Consider the following 18890-nt stretch of genomic DNA (forward strand, 5'->3'; position numbering starts at 1 on the left):
ATAATTTTTCCGCCAGCTACGTTCAGCTCTTCGTAGCTCCCCCTGTTTGTTTTTAAATTCTCGGTCGAGCCAAGGGGCGGACATCTTCTTTTTCCCGGGTCTAATTTTACTTCTTCCCTGTCCAGCCATACCTTTCAGTTCATTCATCCAAGCCTTAAAGGTGTTTAAGTTTGGAGATCCTACTAGCTTTGGTCTGCATTCTCTAGCCATTGTAGTTAGTTCTGGGTGGTTCATAATAGCTTTCCAGTCATCTCGTCTGGCCTGGTTGCGTTCTTCTGCATGTTTATTCTTTCTATTAGTCTCCAGAGGGAACGTAAAAGGTATTAACGTTTGGGGTTTCGGGCGGTCTGTTGTTAAAGTATCTAAATTAGTGGCAATGCAGTCTATTGTGTGTCCAGCCTCATGGGTGGCTTGGGTGTCACAAATTGTGAGACCCAGTACGTCCATGGTTTCCCTAAAGGAGGCAGTAGATTCTTCCGTTGTGGACTCTAGGTGAATATTTATATCTCCCAACATAGTAAAATTAGAATATCTAAGTATCAATGGACTTAGCGCATCACCAATACTCCCCAGAAAACCTGTGCATGGTCCAGGTGGGCGGTAAATCAATGCCCCAGCAAAGGAGAAGTTATCATGAATTTTATCACCGAACAGCCAAGTGTATCTCTATATATGATGGCCACTCCTCCCCCCCGTTGTTCGTTTCCTCTGTCAACCCTTTGGATACCATACCCTGGAGGTAGGGCATGTACCAAATCAGGGGTACACCAAGGTTTGAGCCAAGTCTCTGTGATAAAGAGACAGTCAAAGTTGTCATCGATTAGAAGATCCTGAATATGCTGGGCATGCTTCGGCAAAGATCTAGCATTGATTAAGCCTGCCTTTAGGGTATAATGGGATGTTAAAAGGGCGGAGACCTGAGACCACGAGAAAATACAGTGGCAATTCTGACAACTCACCGGGCCTGTCCAGTCTGAGGGATCTAATTTATGTGTGTCGCATCCCCAATCCGATTTTAGGGCTAACAGTTCCTGTCTACTATAACTCCCTTTATTGGTCCCAGCAGGGTTCTTAGCCCTGCGCCCGGCCAGTGAGCGCAGTAAGCTCCCTTCACTTGAGAGCAGCAAGTCAGAGTCCTCATTCAGAGAGAAAAAACAGTCTATCAGGTGAGCCCGTAGCCCCTCTATGCTGTGCTAGTCCTTGAAACTGCAGCATATTTGTAAGATCAGAGGGCCCTGAGGGATTTAATAGGAGTCTCAGCTCCTGACTACTCACATCATCCTCCGGTGGGGCCTGCTCTCCTCCCGCTATAGTTCAAGCAACCTCCACCGCATCGATACCAGTTTTAGTTGCAACAGAGTCTCCTGCCTTGCTGGAGTGATCTTCATGGACCAAACCCGTTAGCTCTGCGCTTGGCTTCCCTTGACTCGTGTCTGCCCCAGGCGGTGCCTGCTTACCTTCTGTTTTTGCTGTATCTTTTTGTTGGCCTTAGAACTCTTGAGCACTTTACTGCTGCTAAGCATTGCTTATCCCCTAAACATGGTGACAGTGGTATATACCCAATTGGCGTATCAGTCCTTTGTGAAGTGTTATACTGTTAGACCTGGCACCTTGGCGTGGGTCTCCCTTCCATTTTTTGCTGTTGCCTCATGTGTGTTTACCGGTTATAGATGCTTTGGGCACTGTGCCACGCTGTTCAGTGCCACGGTGCAAGTGCTTCCTATGGTAAATTGATATATAGATTAGTGACTCCATGATTGGCTGGTTTGATTTACTTGTCAGACCCTAGTACAGGTCACTGAGTGTGCCCAGGGCTAGTAAACCAAATGCTGCTGGTGGGATTGCAGCAATGGTTGTGCCACCCACAGAAGCAGCCTGTAAAAGTGTGTCTCATGTTTGTCATTGCAGAGCCTGTGTGCAGTCTGGTTCTGTCATGTTGACTGGGCAAGTGCAACCACTTGCCAGTACCTAAACCTTCCCTTTTCTGCATATTAGTCAGCCCTATGGTAGGCCTAAAGACAGGGTGCATTGTAGGTAAAAGGTAGGACATGCCCTGGTGTGTGTGGCAGGTCCCAATAGTGAATTACAGCCATTTTCGTTTTTCCCTTTTGCAAGGCTACCTGTTCCCCATAGGCCAGAATGGGCAGTTTGATTATTACATCTTATATTAGTAAGTGACTCAAGGAACTAGGTAGAAATTTGAGTTTAGTATACCTGAACTCAGAATGATAAAATACATATTTTAGTGAAGTTGATTTTAACATACTGTGTTTGAAAACACCACTTTTAGAAAGTAGACATTTTCTCGTCTGACCATCCAAGCCTGCCTCTGCTAGGTTGTGTATTTCGAGTGACAGGGGCTGGGGGATTCCAGGAGACAGGGTGAGTTAGCACAGGGTTGAATAGAGAGATTGCATGCAGATGGGAGGGAGGAGTGGCACCTGGGACCTGAATAGAGCTGTGCCTTCCCTCCACAATGCTGGCTTCAACTCCTGTGGTGTGTTTGATGTCCCTGCCCTACACTGTGAAAGGAAAGGAGTCCTGTAAACAGAGTACTCCAGGACTGACCAGAACTGGTTTGGACAAGCAAAGGCCTCTCTGCCTTCAGAGAACAAAGAGAAAGTGTATAAAAAGAGGGACCCAGACCCCAGACCTTTAGATCACTTTTGGGAAACAAGAAGAAACCTTTGCTCAGGAGAGGAACCATACAGACTGAGGAGAGACTATCCCTAAGCATGAGGGATTGGCCTGCAGTGGTTGCCTGACTGCCAAAGAGAGGAGAAAGGAATTTGTGCTCCTCTCATTCAACTTGTGAAGTATCCTCCAAGGGCTTGAGATACAGCTTAGTCTCAGAGACAACAGACTTCACCCACCAGCTCCCCAAGAATTCTTTGGAAGTGCCTGCAGTTGTGTTGGGCTTTGAGGGACTGCGTGTCTCAAGGAGCAGGAAGCGCATGTCGCTGCCGCATCGTTGCCGTAGTGCCTTGCCGGATCAGAGGATCGACGTTGCACCCGATGCCGCCGCATCATCAGAGAAGCGTGTCACACCGCAGCAGCCGTCGCCGCATCGCTGGGAAAGCGTGTTGCTGCTGCAGCTGTCGCATCGTTGCCGGAGTGCCTCGCATCCTCGGAGATGAGGATCGATGTCACATCAGACACAGCCGCATCACCGGGAAGCGTGTCGGAGGGCCTGTCGTGGCTCAGAAGAATCATCGAGTCGCCGCACGGCCGTGTACGCATCGTGTCCCATCAAGGAGAAGATCATTTTGGTTTCATTGAACCGGATCTTCATCGCATCACGGCGTTGCGGGCCGCATGGCCACCGAAGCGCAGTAAGAAACCGACGCATCAAGAACCGACGCATCCCCCTACGCATCAGTAGGGCCCCGACGCATCACCGTTCTTGCGTGTAAGGAACCAACGCATCACCTTCCCTGCAACACTTTCGTTGTATAGCGTCACTCATCCAAAGGTACATTGAACTTAAAGTGTTGCATTTTACATCTAAAGAGAACTAAGCTATTTATAAGGTTTGTGGACTTGTATTAAGTCTATATAAAAATACTTATTTTTATACTACAACTTGTGTGGTGTCCATCTGTAGTGTTGTCACTGGGTTACTGTATGTGTTCACAAATGCTTTACACACTGCCTCTAAGATGAGCCTGTCTGCTCGAGCCAAGCTACCGAGGGTGTGAGCAGGGGTTATTTTAGGAGTATAACCCCTTACCCTGACTAGACGCAAGGGTCCCTATTTGGTCAAAGGTACCTACCTCTTCCAACTAGAGACTCTCAAATCTAACATATACCACATACGAAGGGCCTGTATCCTAAATGCCACTAGTGGGCCATTGCAGGGCCTGTGTGTGTAGTTTACCTCTACTTAGACTTGGCACTTAAACCCCATTGCCAGCCTTAAACTCCCCTCTCATCCTCCCAACTTGCCCGTGCCTCCGGCACGAGGATCCAAAAGACCAGAACTTTTACCCAGCCTCGCTGACGAAACCTAGAAACACCCTGCCCCTCCACCTCAGGCAATCCACGTCGCTGACCTAATTCAGGATGGACCTCAAGACCTGGCTCTTTGAAAAATCCTCCACACAGTCCGATCAGCAAACCCTCTACCCCAGCGCCTTGAGACCCTGTCAGGTGAGTAATCGTACTGTACAAGACCCTGAGTGATTGACTGCTAAGGTATGCGCTCGGTAGCCCCAGGCCAGGGTGATGTGTAACTAAAAGGTAGTACATGCACTGTTAAGGTTTACATGCCCTGGTAGTGACAAACAGCAAAATAAATGTTTCACTACTGTGAGGCCTACTCCCCTCATAGGCTAGCCATGGGAATTCCTTAATACACTTTTAAGCTCTAATTCATGATTAGAAAGGAGTAGCTAAATCAGGTTTTATATCTTTGAAATAATAATGAAAAATACTCTTTAATGGTAAAGTTGGATTTAACAATATTATTATTATAGAAATGACACTTTCAGAAAGTGATAACAAAAAGAAAATTACCTGGACCTAAGAATTACTTCCAGCTCATTCTATAAACGCTGGAGTGATAAACAAACAAATCTTTTGTTCAATCAGGTATTTATTAACCCATTTTGTTTTTTCAAAGATTCATTTGTTTTATACAGAGAAAGACATGTAAACATATCAGTCAAGAATTACATTCATTATTCAAAAACAAACAATTAACTGACTACATATGCTCAGTAGACATTACACAGAATGGGACCATACTTTGACTAATGACGACAACAAAAAAATGAATAACTTACCATTCAAATACAAAATTTCAAATTAACTGTTCGGAGTGTGTAATTCATTTAGTTTTCGTAATCTGTACAACCAAAGGAAACTACATACAACAGAACAAGGGAAAACAATGAAACTCCCTCGAATTCTGTGGTTATTTAATTCAAGTTCCTCAATGGCAAAAGTGCCAACGCGTTTCAAGTCCTCGTCCTCACGGTGCAAGGACTCTCATCAGGGCTTCTTACTGTCTAGATTCGCACTGGACATCAATCCTGTGTGTAACGATGATTTATCTAAAGCAACAATAAAGCGAAACACTACTATTAAAGAGGGCTCCATAAACTCCTTTCTTTAGGTGTCAAATTACACTATCTAGGTTTTAAAATGTACCTGGTGTGAAGTTCAAATCACGTCTCCAGCTTGCGGGGCTATGAAATGAAATTACAATGTATTGTATTGTATTGTATATTGGATTTATATAGCGCTTATCACCCAGGGGTCTCTAAGCGCTTGCCTTAGGAACCCGTCCTGGCTTTTCCCTGTGAGATAGCCCCTACAGGGCATCCCAAAGGTGAAAGCCAGGCATCTCGCCGCGGGGGCCGTTGTGGAGATTAAGCAAGCTATTGCCCAGAGTTGCAGAGTGTGAACCCATGATTAGGTCAGGCACCGAAGCGAGAATTATCGAGTCCGTGGACATTTGAGCTCAAGACCCTGCTGCGTCGGGAATTGAACCCTGGGCCCGGGTCTGACCTCTGCTTCAGCGTCTGCCTGCTCTAACCAGTGAGCCACACTTCTCCTGAAACTGTATGCCCCCTGTCTTGGTGCAGCACGACTACGCTACAGTAACCAACAGGAAATTCTGGGAAGATAAAGTAGAACTGTATTTATTAAACCTTGCCAAACATGCCTCGAATTGAGGAATATTTATTCGCTGTAAGAGAGCATACTTTCTCTGAGCAACAGCAACTATCTAAGTCTTTACGTCGCTCTCTCCAATTTTTTTCTTCTCGCTCCGAAACTGAGATAATAAATCTAAACTCCATTGTTGGTTGTATTATTAAGAGTTTTGCATTCTTAGGCAGTGACGGTTTACCTTTAGGGAAGCAGTCCCAGAATTAGCTCCGACAGTTGACTCGCTCACTCCGTGTAGCGTATTGCTGGGAACAAAAGAGGGGAGTTTTACGATTTGCACTATGTTTTAACGAAGCGTGAGAGATTGCTATCATGAAACAGAAAAACCAGAGGGCTTACCGGGTTGGAAGAGTTGGTCAAGATTCACAATATTTCAACGGTACACTCTGGCTCACAGGCGGGCAGTTTGGCGTTCACACGTCCTCCATCATGCATGATAACCAGCAGGGGCACTTGGGTGTTGTAGTTTAAGCTACCTGAACAAACGGGCCAGGCAGAAATCGTCGGTAGTTTTTAAACGGGCATTAAGCACTCTGGGACACGTAGTTTCAGATTAACAGAGGTGTCATAAATTGACTTAAATTGCGCATTTGAACAAATGAGGAGGCAATCACAATAAATCACGCCCTCGAAAAGCTCAGTTATCAGGTCCAAGCCTGTTGTAGCACTATCAAACTTCAAAATCAGACATGCCTCTTTCTGTAGCAAGAGGCTGTCAGTGTCCCTCACAAAAATTAATACTTTAAGGGAGAAGAGCACAGTCCATTTAAAATCGTTCTCACTGTGTGACTCTGTAATAAAGTGCTCAACCATCGGTGCAGTGAGCACCTTTTTTTTAATGCGGAGCGATGTTGAGTAATCCTCTGGTTCAATTGTTGGTTTGTTTTGCCTATATACACACCTTATTACATGGGCATATAATGGAATAAACCACATTCTTAGTCTTGCAGGTGGTAAAAGCAGTGTGTTTCCATTTTATGGATTTGTGTACAAATTCAATGCCTTCCAGCGAAGTGCTACAAGCGACACAGTTGCCACATTTCTTGTGGCCTTCAATAGGTTTTAATTGCCACTGTGAGCGTAAGTCACTTTTCGCATTTGTGGGAAAGATGTCAGCCCTCACTATTTTGTGGCCAATGCTTTGATTTCTCTTCATTACAAACAACGGTCTTTGGTAAGTGTTGTCAATATTTTGCAGCAAATGCCAATTTCTCAAAATTATTTGTTTGAATTTGTTGGTGGCTGGACCAAACGTAGAGACGCAGACTAGCCTGTCAAGTGGGGGGTTCTCCTTAATTTGTAATAAGACTTCTCGGGGTGTGTTCCACGCTCTTTTTGTTGAATGCCTGAGCAGTTTTTTTGGGTAACCTCTTGTGGCCATTTCCTTGCAAAAGACCTCAGCATGGATTTCAAAGTCAGCTCTGTTTGAACAATTTCTCCTTATTTTCAGTAGCTGACCAAAGGGGAGGTTCTCCTTTAGGCTTCGTGGATGCGCACTTTTGTGGTGTAAGATTGTGTTTCTATTGGTACTTTTTCTGTAAAGGGGCGTAATTATCTTGTTTTCTCTTACCTGCACTTGGACATCTAGAAAGGTCAGGTCAGTTTGACTATACAGGATAGAGAATTTATTCTCTTTATGTCGCATGTTTAGCCACTCATGGAACCGTAATAATTCCTCTACAGATCTTTGCCACACACACCAGATGTCATCGATGTAACACAGCCATTGCTGCACATTATCTCTGAAAGGGTTGTTGCCATGAATTAACCTTTCTTCGTACTGCGCTATGAAAAGGACTGCCATTTCTGGAGAGAATGGACAACCCATGGCAGTACCCTTCACTTGGATGTAAAACTGATCTTCAAATTTAAGATAGTTTTTCTTCAGGGCAATCTCAGCTAGCGGAACAATAAATCCAGTGTAGACCCTATGGGGTCTTTGTCTTATTTCAAGATAAAGTTCAATTACCTGGAGTGCCTCTTCTTGGGGTATTTGTGTATACAGTGATGTCACATCAAAGGACACCAGCAGTTGTGTTCCTTCAAGGAATTCACAGTCCTCAATCTTATTGATAAAATCAGTCATGTCCCTCAAATACGAGGGTACCTCAATCGGGAAGGGCTTCAGGAAGAAGTCGATGTATTTGGATATTGGCTATAACAACGACTCGCACCCGGAGACTATCGGTCTTCCCGGAGGATCGATTAGTCTCTTATGAATTTTTTGCAAAAAATATAGAACTGGAGTTTTAGGAAACTTTCTTTAAATGCTCAAACTCTTTTTTTGTCCAAAATACTGTCGTCAAGGCCAGTTTTTAATATAGCGCCAATTATTTCCTAAATCTCTCTAGTTGGATCATCTTTCAACTGGCGGTCTGGGCCGAACTCCTTTATTGTTCGTCACTTTCAGAAAGTGGGCATTTCTCTGCTATTACTGTTCTGTATGCCTTGCAGCTTTCTCCAAAATATGTCTGGGGTAGGAGACAGCTACAATTTGTGCATTTCCTCTAGACAGCCACAAACACAGAAAGGGTGGGTGTGACAGAACTCCTCTCCATTCGATAGCTCTTCCTGGACAGAAATAGGGATGGGGAGCCAATACTTACACATAAATAGACAGTGTCCCGTTTCCCACACAAAGGACTGATTACCCCCTACTGTTGATCTGAAGCCAGGGATGAGAAGAAAGGGGGACCTGTGCACTTCAAGGGCCTTTTTGAAGTCACCCCCACTTCAAAGGCACATCTGGGACTTCGACCCTACCAAGGCAGTACACTACTGGAAATGTGAAGAACACTACTAGCAGTAAAGACTGCTGTGCTACAAGGATTGCCACTCTGCTCGATTGCTGCTCTGGAAGAACTGCTTTCTGATTTGCTGTGTTGCCCTGCTGAGGATAAGGACTGGACCCATCTTACTTGAACCCAGAGTGACTCCAAGGACTTGCTAGCTTGCCCCCTGTTTTAAAGTCTCAGGGCCATCAGGCTTCCTTCAACCCTGCAACAACTGCTGGACACTGCCATCTGTGAGTCATGCCCTGCCAAGTGGTGCCAATCCAGGCTTGAGCCCTTGAAAGGAGATTTCTGCTGTCCAGAACCCTAAAATTTGATGCAGTGACAACTTTACACCGATTGGAACCAAACACATTGCCTATCGACGCCATCGCCTCGATCACGACGGGGAGTGTAGCTTGACAATGACAGACAGTGCAGCTCTATGAGGACGATGCAGCACGTGCATCGTAAAGGGGCTTGTAGACGAATCCTTCATCGACTGCATGGATCAGAACGGGCGCATTGAGTCTTAGACGTCGAAGCTTGCTCCATCCAAATTACTTTTTCAGTGGGTCCTGTAGCCACCCTACTCTCCATCGAGGTCATCCTGAACTTTGGATTTATCCTGGTCCAGCATGCCCACAAGTTACCCCTAAGCGCTATTTGACTCTAAGCACTTGATTTTGATTTCATTTTTAAAAATTCATAGATCCGGTTCTGCATATTGGATTTTTGTAATTTTGGTCTTGTGGTAGTCTGAAAAATATAATCTATAGTTCGAACCCTGTGTGGAGTATGTTTGTGGTGTACTCATTGTGTTAGTCTGTGTGTGTGTGTTGCACAAATACTTTGCAAATTTCCTCTTTAGATAAGCCTGACTGCTCTGTAACAAGCTACTAAAGGGTGAGAGCAGGTTATCTTGTACTGTGTACCTAGCTTACCCTGACTAAAGTGGTGGTTCCTCCTTGTACAGGGTGCATACTCTGACAACCAGAAACCCCAGTTATAACAATGGTTTTTGTGCCAAATTTTCCCATGGCTCAGCTCTCCCTGTTAATTTGCTGGCTTGCCCACCTCTACTAAATAACTGTGTATAGCAACTGTTCAACCTCTGTCTCGCTCTCGCTTGCTCTCTCGCTTGCTCACTCTCTCTCTGGGGAGAAACATCTTGTTTTCCAAGCTTGTGGACAGTTTCCACGGGTCTCGGAAGGATAAATATTCCTACTTCTGGTTTTAATAAGGTAAGGTTGAATTGGTCATTAGAAATGAATGCCAAGAAACTGTTATAAAATTTCCTGTGCATTGTTTTGCATAAAATGAAACACATAACAATCATATAATTAATTTTCCTAGTTCCAGCCCTCTGTCCTAAGAAAATCTAAGCTATTTTTCTAACCAACATCGTCTGCCCTCCATCAGTCAGGCTGAATGCAGGGATTACTATGACTGTCTTGTCTTCAGAAACAATGCAGCACTGTAGGCATACATTCTTCTTTGACCTCTGCTGGTGGCAGGCAGTCCGTACCCCTCAGGTGCTTCAGTGGATTCTGCTGCTCGGACTTCTGAAGCAGAAGGCATTGGGCAGAGCCAACAGCTCACTCCCAGTGGTGCAAGAGTTCCTGTGGGCACAGTAGGCAGTGGTGCTGGAACACTTTTCAGACTGCAGGTGCTGCCATCAACGTTACAACACTGGACTCATGGGTATTCTAAATAATCCAAGAATCACACAAAGAACAAGTGTCACGCATAAGCCACACCCACTGAACAGGGGAATGAGAAGGGTGCTTTCTGTATGTAGCTGGCATTTAGGAGTACTCGGTCAAAACATAGTACTAAAGCATGGTGTGGTAGCACACATTTACCGAGAGCACATTTCCCATTGGCAAGACATCTAAATTTGCACAGACATACAATTTACTGATAAAACTAAATACTGCACAAACAATAACATGTGGAAATTGGGTTTCCACAAATAATTTGTCATTTGTGCATTAGCAAGTAAAGTGTCTTGATTTGCTTTGATCCTATAAAAATCGTGGTTTCCATCACACTTCAGAATTAGAAAAATTAGTGCTTTGAGGTTTCCTAACTGTTTATTTTGAAATATTTGTACATTTAATTTAATTTAATATTTTAAATTATGTTGTGTAAGAAGAAAACATTATGCTAGAACATTTCCTTTCACACCAGCAAGATTGTCACATATTTCACTTTATAAAATCCTCCCACTGTAGTAAGGGGAAAAAAAGTAAACTCAAGTCTCCATGTTAAAAACAAATATGCAGTAATTTTGCCAGAACACTAGACTGACATTTACCTTAAAGGCACGGTGATGAGATAAATCAAAATGTAGTCATTTTTAATGCTCTGGAACTTTCGGAACCGCAGAATTGTTACATTGGGGGTGCTGCAGCACTCCCTACATCCAGCACCTATGCTAGTAGGTTCCCTCTAAGGGTTCAAGGGATTGTAGTTGGACCTGGTACATTGCATCGGTTGCACCACTAAGTTACACCCCCGATTTCACAACTTCACGTGTGAAAGCCAAAGCTTTTTGCTCTGTGGAGTGAATTTAAAATGTAAATATCACCTCCCCCCATCAAATTGCCCATAGGTTTCATAAGTTTAGGTCTCATGAAGACAGTCCTGCAGAACAATAGAAATGTGAACTACAAAACAAATTCACTCGATATAACACAGCATTTTTACAGTCAAACGTTTTCGGACTGGGATATAAAATTAACACTAATGTTACCTGCAGCAGTTTAAAAAGCTCCTCCTTCAGTTGATCATCAGTAAGATCCTCAATAGTTCTAAAAATCTCCAGGAAGTATGTGCATAAGGCAATAATAGCTTGTTGCGACTCAAAGAAGCTCTGATGTTTTGCTTCCATAAAAACATCAAAGTCAGCGATAGGCGGGCTGCATTGCAAAAAAAAAAAAAAAAAGATTTAACAGGCAATTATATTTTGGTTTCATAAGAAATGTTGTTACACAATCTCAAAGTAACATAGGTTTGTATAAGCTATACAACAATGACGTGTTTATATCAAAAGGCTTTCGGTGGAATAAAAGCCCATTTTAGCAGTACATCCTAGGTAACTAGGTGGCTCTGGCAGTATACATATCAACCAGCAACATACACCACAACACAATGCTGAGAACACATACTTATTGTTGTCTCACTTTGGAAAGGTTGGAGCTGCCTTCACCGTATTCTTCTCTTAGAAGGCAAGTTGCTTCACTGTTAGTGGCAACCAAGGCCTGAGAACCCACAACCTGTTTCCATAGCGTATCTGCCATTTGGAAGGCTGGTTCCTACAGCTTCCTTTTGTTCAAGTAGTGTAATGATGTTGTCCATCAGGATTTTCACAACGTTCCTCTTATGGGTGGAAGAAAGTCGACGAGAGATAAACTGACAGCAAATAATTCCAAAGATGTTTTCTTTTTTTGTTTACATAATACCCTGTCAGGCCACAATCCTACATTACTAAGGTAAATGCACTTCAGGTAAGTCCCCTCCCCTTAAGCCACAGTGATACATTTCTCATGAAAGGGATCTTTCAAGAGTTCTCACACCTGAGAGCCACAAGACATTTAGAATTAAAAAAAAATCCCCTGATGACTACATTTGAAGTAATCTACCAAACAACAAGAGCCAGTACTTTGTTTACCTAACATAGGACCCTTTAGAGTCCCCAAGGAACTGAATTTTGGGAATGATTTGTAGGAGCTTCCTGATGCACAAAAATCAAATGGAAGCAATGTGGTTGATGTGAAAGATGATAGAAAGAAAGTGGTCAAATGTACATCGGAGATTTGTGACACAAGCAGAAGGTTTAGGCAAAGGAACAAACTCAGAGGGAGTTAAAGGAGAAGGAACAAGTTGCAAGAAGGGCCACTTCAATTTAATTACGAAAGTTGTTTTGAGCCCCCGAGGGTGTGGCTGTTCACACTCAAGAATAGGACAGAGACAAATCATGTCCCCCCCCTCCCTGAAAACCACTCCCTCCATGGAGTGAGCTCCCAGGGAATAGTTGTGCCGTACTGAACCGGAGCGACTGGGAGAACCGTAGCAGGACTTATGGGACCAGTGCCATCCGGACGGCTGAGTATTATCATGAGTATTTGACTCTTTGAGTATTTGAATGTTCTGTCTGTTATGCCTGCACATATCCTATGTGCGCTGTCGGCTGCTTTGTTTTAAGTCCCCAGTGAGAACAATGTTCGACTCCTATGCACGTTGCGGCAATGAGATGGCAGCCTGGGGTAGCCTCGGGCACCACTCTTCTCCTAAACTCCCCATCAAGCTAAGCCCACTTACTACTAGTAGCGCTATGCACAGAACTACTGCTTTGTTTAATGTGGTATACTAGTTAGACTCCCCTAGCCACCTGTTTCTGGATTCCTGCGGCTGCAGGAGTTGTGAGTGCTGCTAGGTACCCCCATCAACCGAGAAAACTCCTTATGGTTCACCTAGATTGCTCTGGCCTCCATTAGCAGGGATATCACTCCGCCGTCGGCGGCCACCTGCTGTTATTCTGTTGCTGGGAGTTGAGCATTCCCCATATGCAAACTGTCCCACCCCACCCACCGGCCGCTGCGTTGCCCTCTGCGCTGTGGCCCCCCTCTTGGCAGGGGTGGGTCATCATCTCTCCGCACCCTCCTTCCCCAAAAAGACACCTCGGGTCCACAGATCCTCCTTTCTCCACCTCTTGAGGATGCCCAGGTATGCCTCTGGGCGCATCCTTCCCCCAGCAACCTCCCCGGCCATCCTGTGCCCAGTCTAGCCAGACCTGTCCACCAGTACTCACACTGCCCTGCCTTCCCAAAGAGGCCCCATCAGCGCACCGTCTCCACATGTCTAGACCCGCGATACAGTTCAGTGCATCCTGTGCTGCGTCCCAGAGCTGCATCTCATCCAAACCCCTTCCCTATCTCTATTCCCCTACTCCCCTCCCATGGCACACGTCCTAGGGGCCCATAGCAGTTTGTGTCCCACACCAGTTAGTGCTCACCAGGGAGCACTCCTCCCCGTCTGTCTGGTACCTCCCTGCCCCCCAAAGTGGCATCCTAGCCTTCCCGCCCTCACTCTTCTTTCCTTTATCATCTGTTGTTCCTGGCTCCACTCAACCTCCCCAATCCTCTTACCTTGGTCTGCGCCCCCTGCACCCACGTCCTCACCAGGCCTCCTAGCTGACAGCGCTGCCTCGCTGGGCACACCCCCGATCTTCTTTTCTACACTCCTATCACAGCCCGGCTCCGCCAAGAGCCTTCTGAGAGTTCATGTCCGCCCCAATCCACGAACCTACCACAGTCTTCAAGTTATGTCTTGTCTTGGAATGCCAAAGGCCTCAAATGTAAGAAAGTGCTCTCTTACCTGCAGGCAAAGAAAGCAGATGTGGCTCTCCTGCAGGAGACAAACCTGGATAACCTACAGTCCGACAAGTTGTGTCACAAATGGGTGGGCAAACTAAACCATAGTAGCGTTGCAACAGCACCGTCCACCGGAGATGGGACACCCGGCAAGTGCAAGGGTTATCCTTATCCGGAAATCACTGTCTGTTACCGTTGTGAAAACATGGTATGACCAGTAGGGCAGATATACATTTGCCACGCTAGGGTTACGGGACAGATTCCTTTGTGTGGGATTGGTATGTATATGCCCGACTGGGGCAAACCGCCCCTTCTTTTGTCGACTGAAGTGCCTAGTTGTGGAAATTGGGGCATCGCAGTATGTCATTAGAGGAGACTAGAACCTTGCCTGGGACGCAGTTTTAGACAGGATAGGTCCTCTAGACAAAGGCAACGATGAGGACAGGGCCCGGCTCGGGGACCTGGCCTCGGACCGTGGCCTGGTAGACCATTAGCGTCTCAGTCAACCAGCAGATAAGGGGTACACTTTACTTTCACCGGTCCTTGGCACTCACTCTAGGTTGGACTACTTCCTCATCGCCAAGACAATTGTGGAGTTCGGAGACTACCCATGCGAGGGTTGAGCTGTGTTGTATTAGGCCCAAGTTGGTAGCATAAATAACAAAGCATTTAAGAACTGACAAATGTAAATTTAATGCTCAGAAATTTGATTACTTGGGTCTTTCCATTGGTCCTGATGGTTTTTCACCTAAATGTTCTCTCATCAAGGCCATTCAAGATGCTCAGGTTCCAAGTGATAAGGACTTACTGAGATCTTTTCTTGGTCTGAGTATTATTCTCGATTTGTGAGTGGTTACGCCTATGCTGTGTAACCCCCGAGGGAACTTCTTAAGAAGGTGTTAACTAAATATGGAATAACGATGTGCAAGCTGCCTTTTATACAGTTAAAAGCTTCATGTTTTTGCTCCTGCCCTTGCACTATTTCAAGCAGGTAAAGAATGCATGGTGATGGTGGATGCCAGCCAGGTGGGATTGGGTGCTGTGATGGCTCAAGTGGTTAAGGTTAGGAATGCACAATGGCATTTGCCTCTTGTGCACTTTCCTTGGCTGAATCTCGATACAGCACCATTGAACGTGAAGCTTTAGCATGTTCTTGGGTGGCAGAACGGTGCAAAACATTTTTGTGGGATGCATGTTTTACGATGTACACTGACCACAAACCTTTGCAACATCTTTTAAATGGAAATGGCGCAGGTAGAGCATCTTCATGTTTAGTGAGATTATTATCTAAATTGCAGGAGCATAATTTTGTTTTAAAATATATTCCTGAAGGGAAAGAATATACAAGCTGATTGTTTGTTAAGGCTACCTGTTCAGGAGGAATTTCATGAGGATGTATGTGAACAAGAATGCGTCATTGCTTTTTTCCATTAGAAGTGGCTACAGACAGCAACTATCGATCCAGTGTTGGAAAAAGTTAGTTCTTTCATTAAAGGGTGACCCAAGGAGAGATGTGTTGAAGCTTACCTGTGCCCTTTTGTTCAGGTTTCTAATGAGTTATTTATGGTCGATGGAGTTTTGGTAAGATCAGACCGGTATGTACCTCAGTCATCTCTTAGTGGGGCTCATGAAGGACATTTAGTAGCGTCAAGCTCTTGTAAAGCTTTAAATTCAGGTGGAGAAATGTATTGATGGTGATTTTCTTGTTTGGCATGAACTCCCCTGTTTCCAGTACCCTTTCCAGAGGAACCTTGGTGTAAGGTAGCTTTAGATTTTGAGGGGCATTTTGAGTTACTTCCTGCTTTGCAATGCTATCTAATGGTTTTGGTAGATTACTTAAGAAAATGGGTGTATTTTGATTTTACATCACATCCTGATACAGAATCAGCCATTATGTCCTTAAAGTGCGTTTTAACTTGAAGGTGCCCCAAAAGAGTTAATTTCTGACAATGGTATGCATTTCGTTTCTAAACTGATGCATTATTTTTGGAGGAGCAAATTAGACATTTTATTTTGCGCTTTATTTCCTTCAACCAACGGATTAGTTGAGCGCATGAATTGATTTTTAAAGGAAGGTATCCGCACTGCTTTCGTCGATGAGGTATGAAGTGAAAGCATTTTTAAAGAAGAAAGTATTTGTTTACTCTTCTAGCACTACAGAAGTTCCTACTTTTCTCTTAATGAGGAAGAGTTTATCCAGGTGCACAATATGCCCGGATTGGGTCAGAACTCTTAACAAAGAAAGATGTCTTGTGTCGTCTGATGCTATCTCTGAGAGAGTTGCCGCCAAAGAGTTGCATTCTAAGCACCTGTTTGACTCTAAACATAAAGTTTGGGTATGTGAGTTGCATGGGGGTTATTGGGTTTTGGTGAGGATCCCACAAGGTTGAAAGAGGGGCAGTCTAAGTGATCAGCCCCGGCATGTGTTGAAAACGTGTCCAAAGGTTCGGTGTGGTTGTAAGGAAAAGGTTGGTGGAGCAAAATAAATGTAGTGAAGGTGACCAAAGAACAGGCAGAAAAATTATACAAATTAGAAGGTCAGCTGTTGTGGATTTGTATGATTTCCTAGATGATATTTTGAATCAGTATGGAAACCTTCCACTGAGGGTTGTGAATATACCTCTTGTGAAGAGAGCTCTTGTCCTTCTATTTCTGACACAGTTCTTAATTCGTCTGTCACATCACCTGCTTTGCAACAAAGAGGGCATCGCAATGCGTGCATGGCTACAAGATATAAGGATCTTTATGTGAATTGGCAATGCATTGTATATTATTATCTCTTGTATTATATATATTGTTTTTGTGTTAAAGGGAAAAGTGTTGTACTGTGCCTTTAATGCTTGGCATTCCCTGCCGCTCATGTGCATCTGTGTCTTTGGTGCTCGAGAGCGGTCTTATTGGAATGGGTTAAAATGTGTTCTTTTGAATAGCATATATGTGCATGTGCATGCTTTCATATGCACGCAGTTGTGAAACTTGTATGGTTGCTCTCCCAGTTTAAGCAGTTGCCACTATTTGTTGGATGGAGGTAAATGTCACGCTGATGTGGAATTCTAATTTCTATGTACGCGGTTACAAATAAGCATCATACCAACGTTCCTGTTTGCTGAATTTATTACTTACCTGTGGATTATTTTTGTAAAAAGCCCACACAGCATTTGGCAATGAGGTAAACTGTGGATTTTCGGACTGGGCTTACCCAGAAGTAGTTGCAACCTCAAACTTGGACTACAAACACGAGTTTTCCTTGCATTTTAACGGGCCAAAAATTTCATACGACCCAGCGTCTAGCGTTTAGCATCTAGCATCTACGACAGGAAAGACCTCAAATCTCAATGTGGACATTAAAATTCCGACAGAAAACAGATGCTTTTTTTGCACCCAACACAAAGTACATCACCCTGGAATCCTGTGGATGTCCAGTTTTTAAAAAGGTCTGTGGTTGGTAGCTTCCCGTAGGTGGCGGCTGAGCCCAGATTCAAACACCACAACTACACCCATCCCTCATCCCTCTACATAGCAGGTTAGGGCCTTTTGTGTCACAGATGCTAGCTAGGCTGAACCACAAAAGTGGGCTAGTTTTTTTATTGGGATATGTGTGGGAAAGCTGGGTGGTAGGAAATGTGTGGGCCCCCAAAGAGTTTAGGACTTTCAATTAAATGTAAAGAAAATGCCTATTAGTTGACATAGTCTGAGGTTAGCAAGGAATTGTGGGTATAAAATTGTCACATCCATGCAAGTCATGCCTCCCTGCTCCCTGAACATCCTCAAGTATCTAGTTTTTGGAAGGTCTGGGTTTATTTAGTAGGTTTCACTGAGTGGAGGCTGAGCCCAGACTAACAAATCGACAGTTACCACACTGAGAAAAAAAAAAGTTGGTTTTGTGAGGAAAGATTTGGTCAGTCTATATATTGCGCTTTAAGCCCTTTCCTGGTGCACGCTTTTTTGTGTGTGGGGTAGCGTTTTTTATTGGGAGACATGTGGGAACACTGGGTTGTAGTAAATTTGTAGTTCACGGCAAATGTCAGAGCTTTCTCTCAAAGAAATTTAAAGAAAATGTATGTTTTTAGCCATGGTTTGATGTTTGCAAGGGCTTATTGGTGCCTTATGAGATCCACGCACGTCACACCACCCTGAACTCCTTGGGTAGTCTAGTTTTCCACAGCCACCCACATTACAAAAAAAAGATTTGTTTTGATTGGAAATTTCGTTTCTGTCCATGTTGCATTTTGGGCCCCTTCATGTCACGGATTCTAGGCTCACCCACACAAGTGAGGTACATTTTTTATCAAGAGACAAGCGAAACAAGGAAGAGTAGAATATTTGTTATTACCATTGAATTTCTTTGCTTTTGTGTCTTCCAAATGTAAGCTGTGTGCAAGAGAGAAGGAATTTTGTACTTTACCTTCTGAATCACATTATAATATAGATACTCACAAATTCAGAGGTGTACAAATAACTACTGTTACTAAAAGGTACATGCATCATTGTTGCAGTTTGCAATTCCTTAATTGCGAAAATTAGGAAATCGCAATTAAGGAATCGCAAACGGCAATGCATAAAAAAAAAATCACAATTTTTTTTGCGATTCCTGATTATTCCTTAATTGCGATTCACAATTTGCGAATCACAATTAAGGAATCCCTTCCCATTGATTCCTATGGGCCAAAAGGCCCATAGGAATGAATAGGAAGACAATCTCAATTTGCGATTCGCAATTAGCTAATCACAAATTGAGATTGCGATTTCAAGGGTGCAGGGGTGTCCAAAGGACACCCTGTTGCACCCCTGAAATCAATCTATGCACATATGTTGTGCACACACATGCCCTGAGGGCATGTGTGTGCACAACATGACAGTGTGAAAAAAGCAAAAAAAAGCATTTTTTAAGAATTTTCGCAAATTACAGTGAGGTCCTACCTAATGGTAATTTTTTCCCTCCTAATTGCGAAATCGCAATTGTTAAGGATGTCATGCATTGCATTTAAGGAATCGCAAATTGCGATTCCTTAAATGCAATCGCATTTTTAGAAATCGCAAAAAATAGCGATTTCTTGTATTTTTTTTT

At 44.1% G+C, this 18890-nt stretch overlaps 1 protein-coding gene across 2 annotated transcripts in view; it reads right to left on the reverse strand.

Moving 5' to 3' along the window:
• Positions 1-18890, reverse strand: part of DCPH1 (damage control phosphatase 1) — a 251403-nt gene that overhangs the window by 19552 nt on the left and 212961 nt on the right. For both annotated transcript variants that reach the window (XM_086921320.1, XM_086921328.1), the window contains one exon: positions 11203-11368. In XM_086921320.1, coding sequence (XP_086777446.1) covers positions 11203-11368 — 166 coding nt within the window. The remainder of the gene's footprint in view (positions 1-11202; positions 11369-18890) is intronic.

The sequence above is a fragment of the Lissotriton vulgaris genome, chromosome 1_1 (assembly GCF_964263255.1).
Source record: "Lissotriton vulgaris chromosome 1_1, aLisVul1.2, whole genome shotgun sequence".
Classification (NCBI taxonomy): domain Eukaryota; kingdom Metazoa; phylum Chordata; class Amphibia; order Caudata; family Salamandridae; genus Lissotriton; species Lissotriton vulgaris.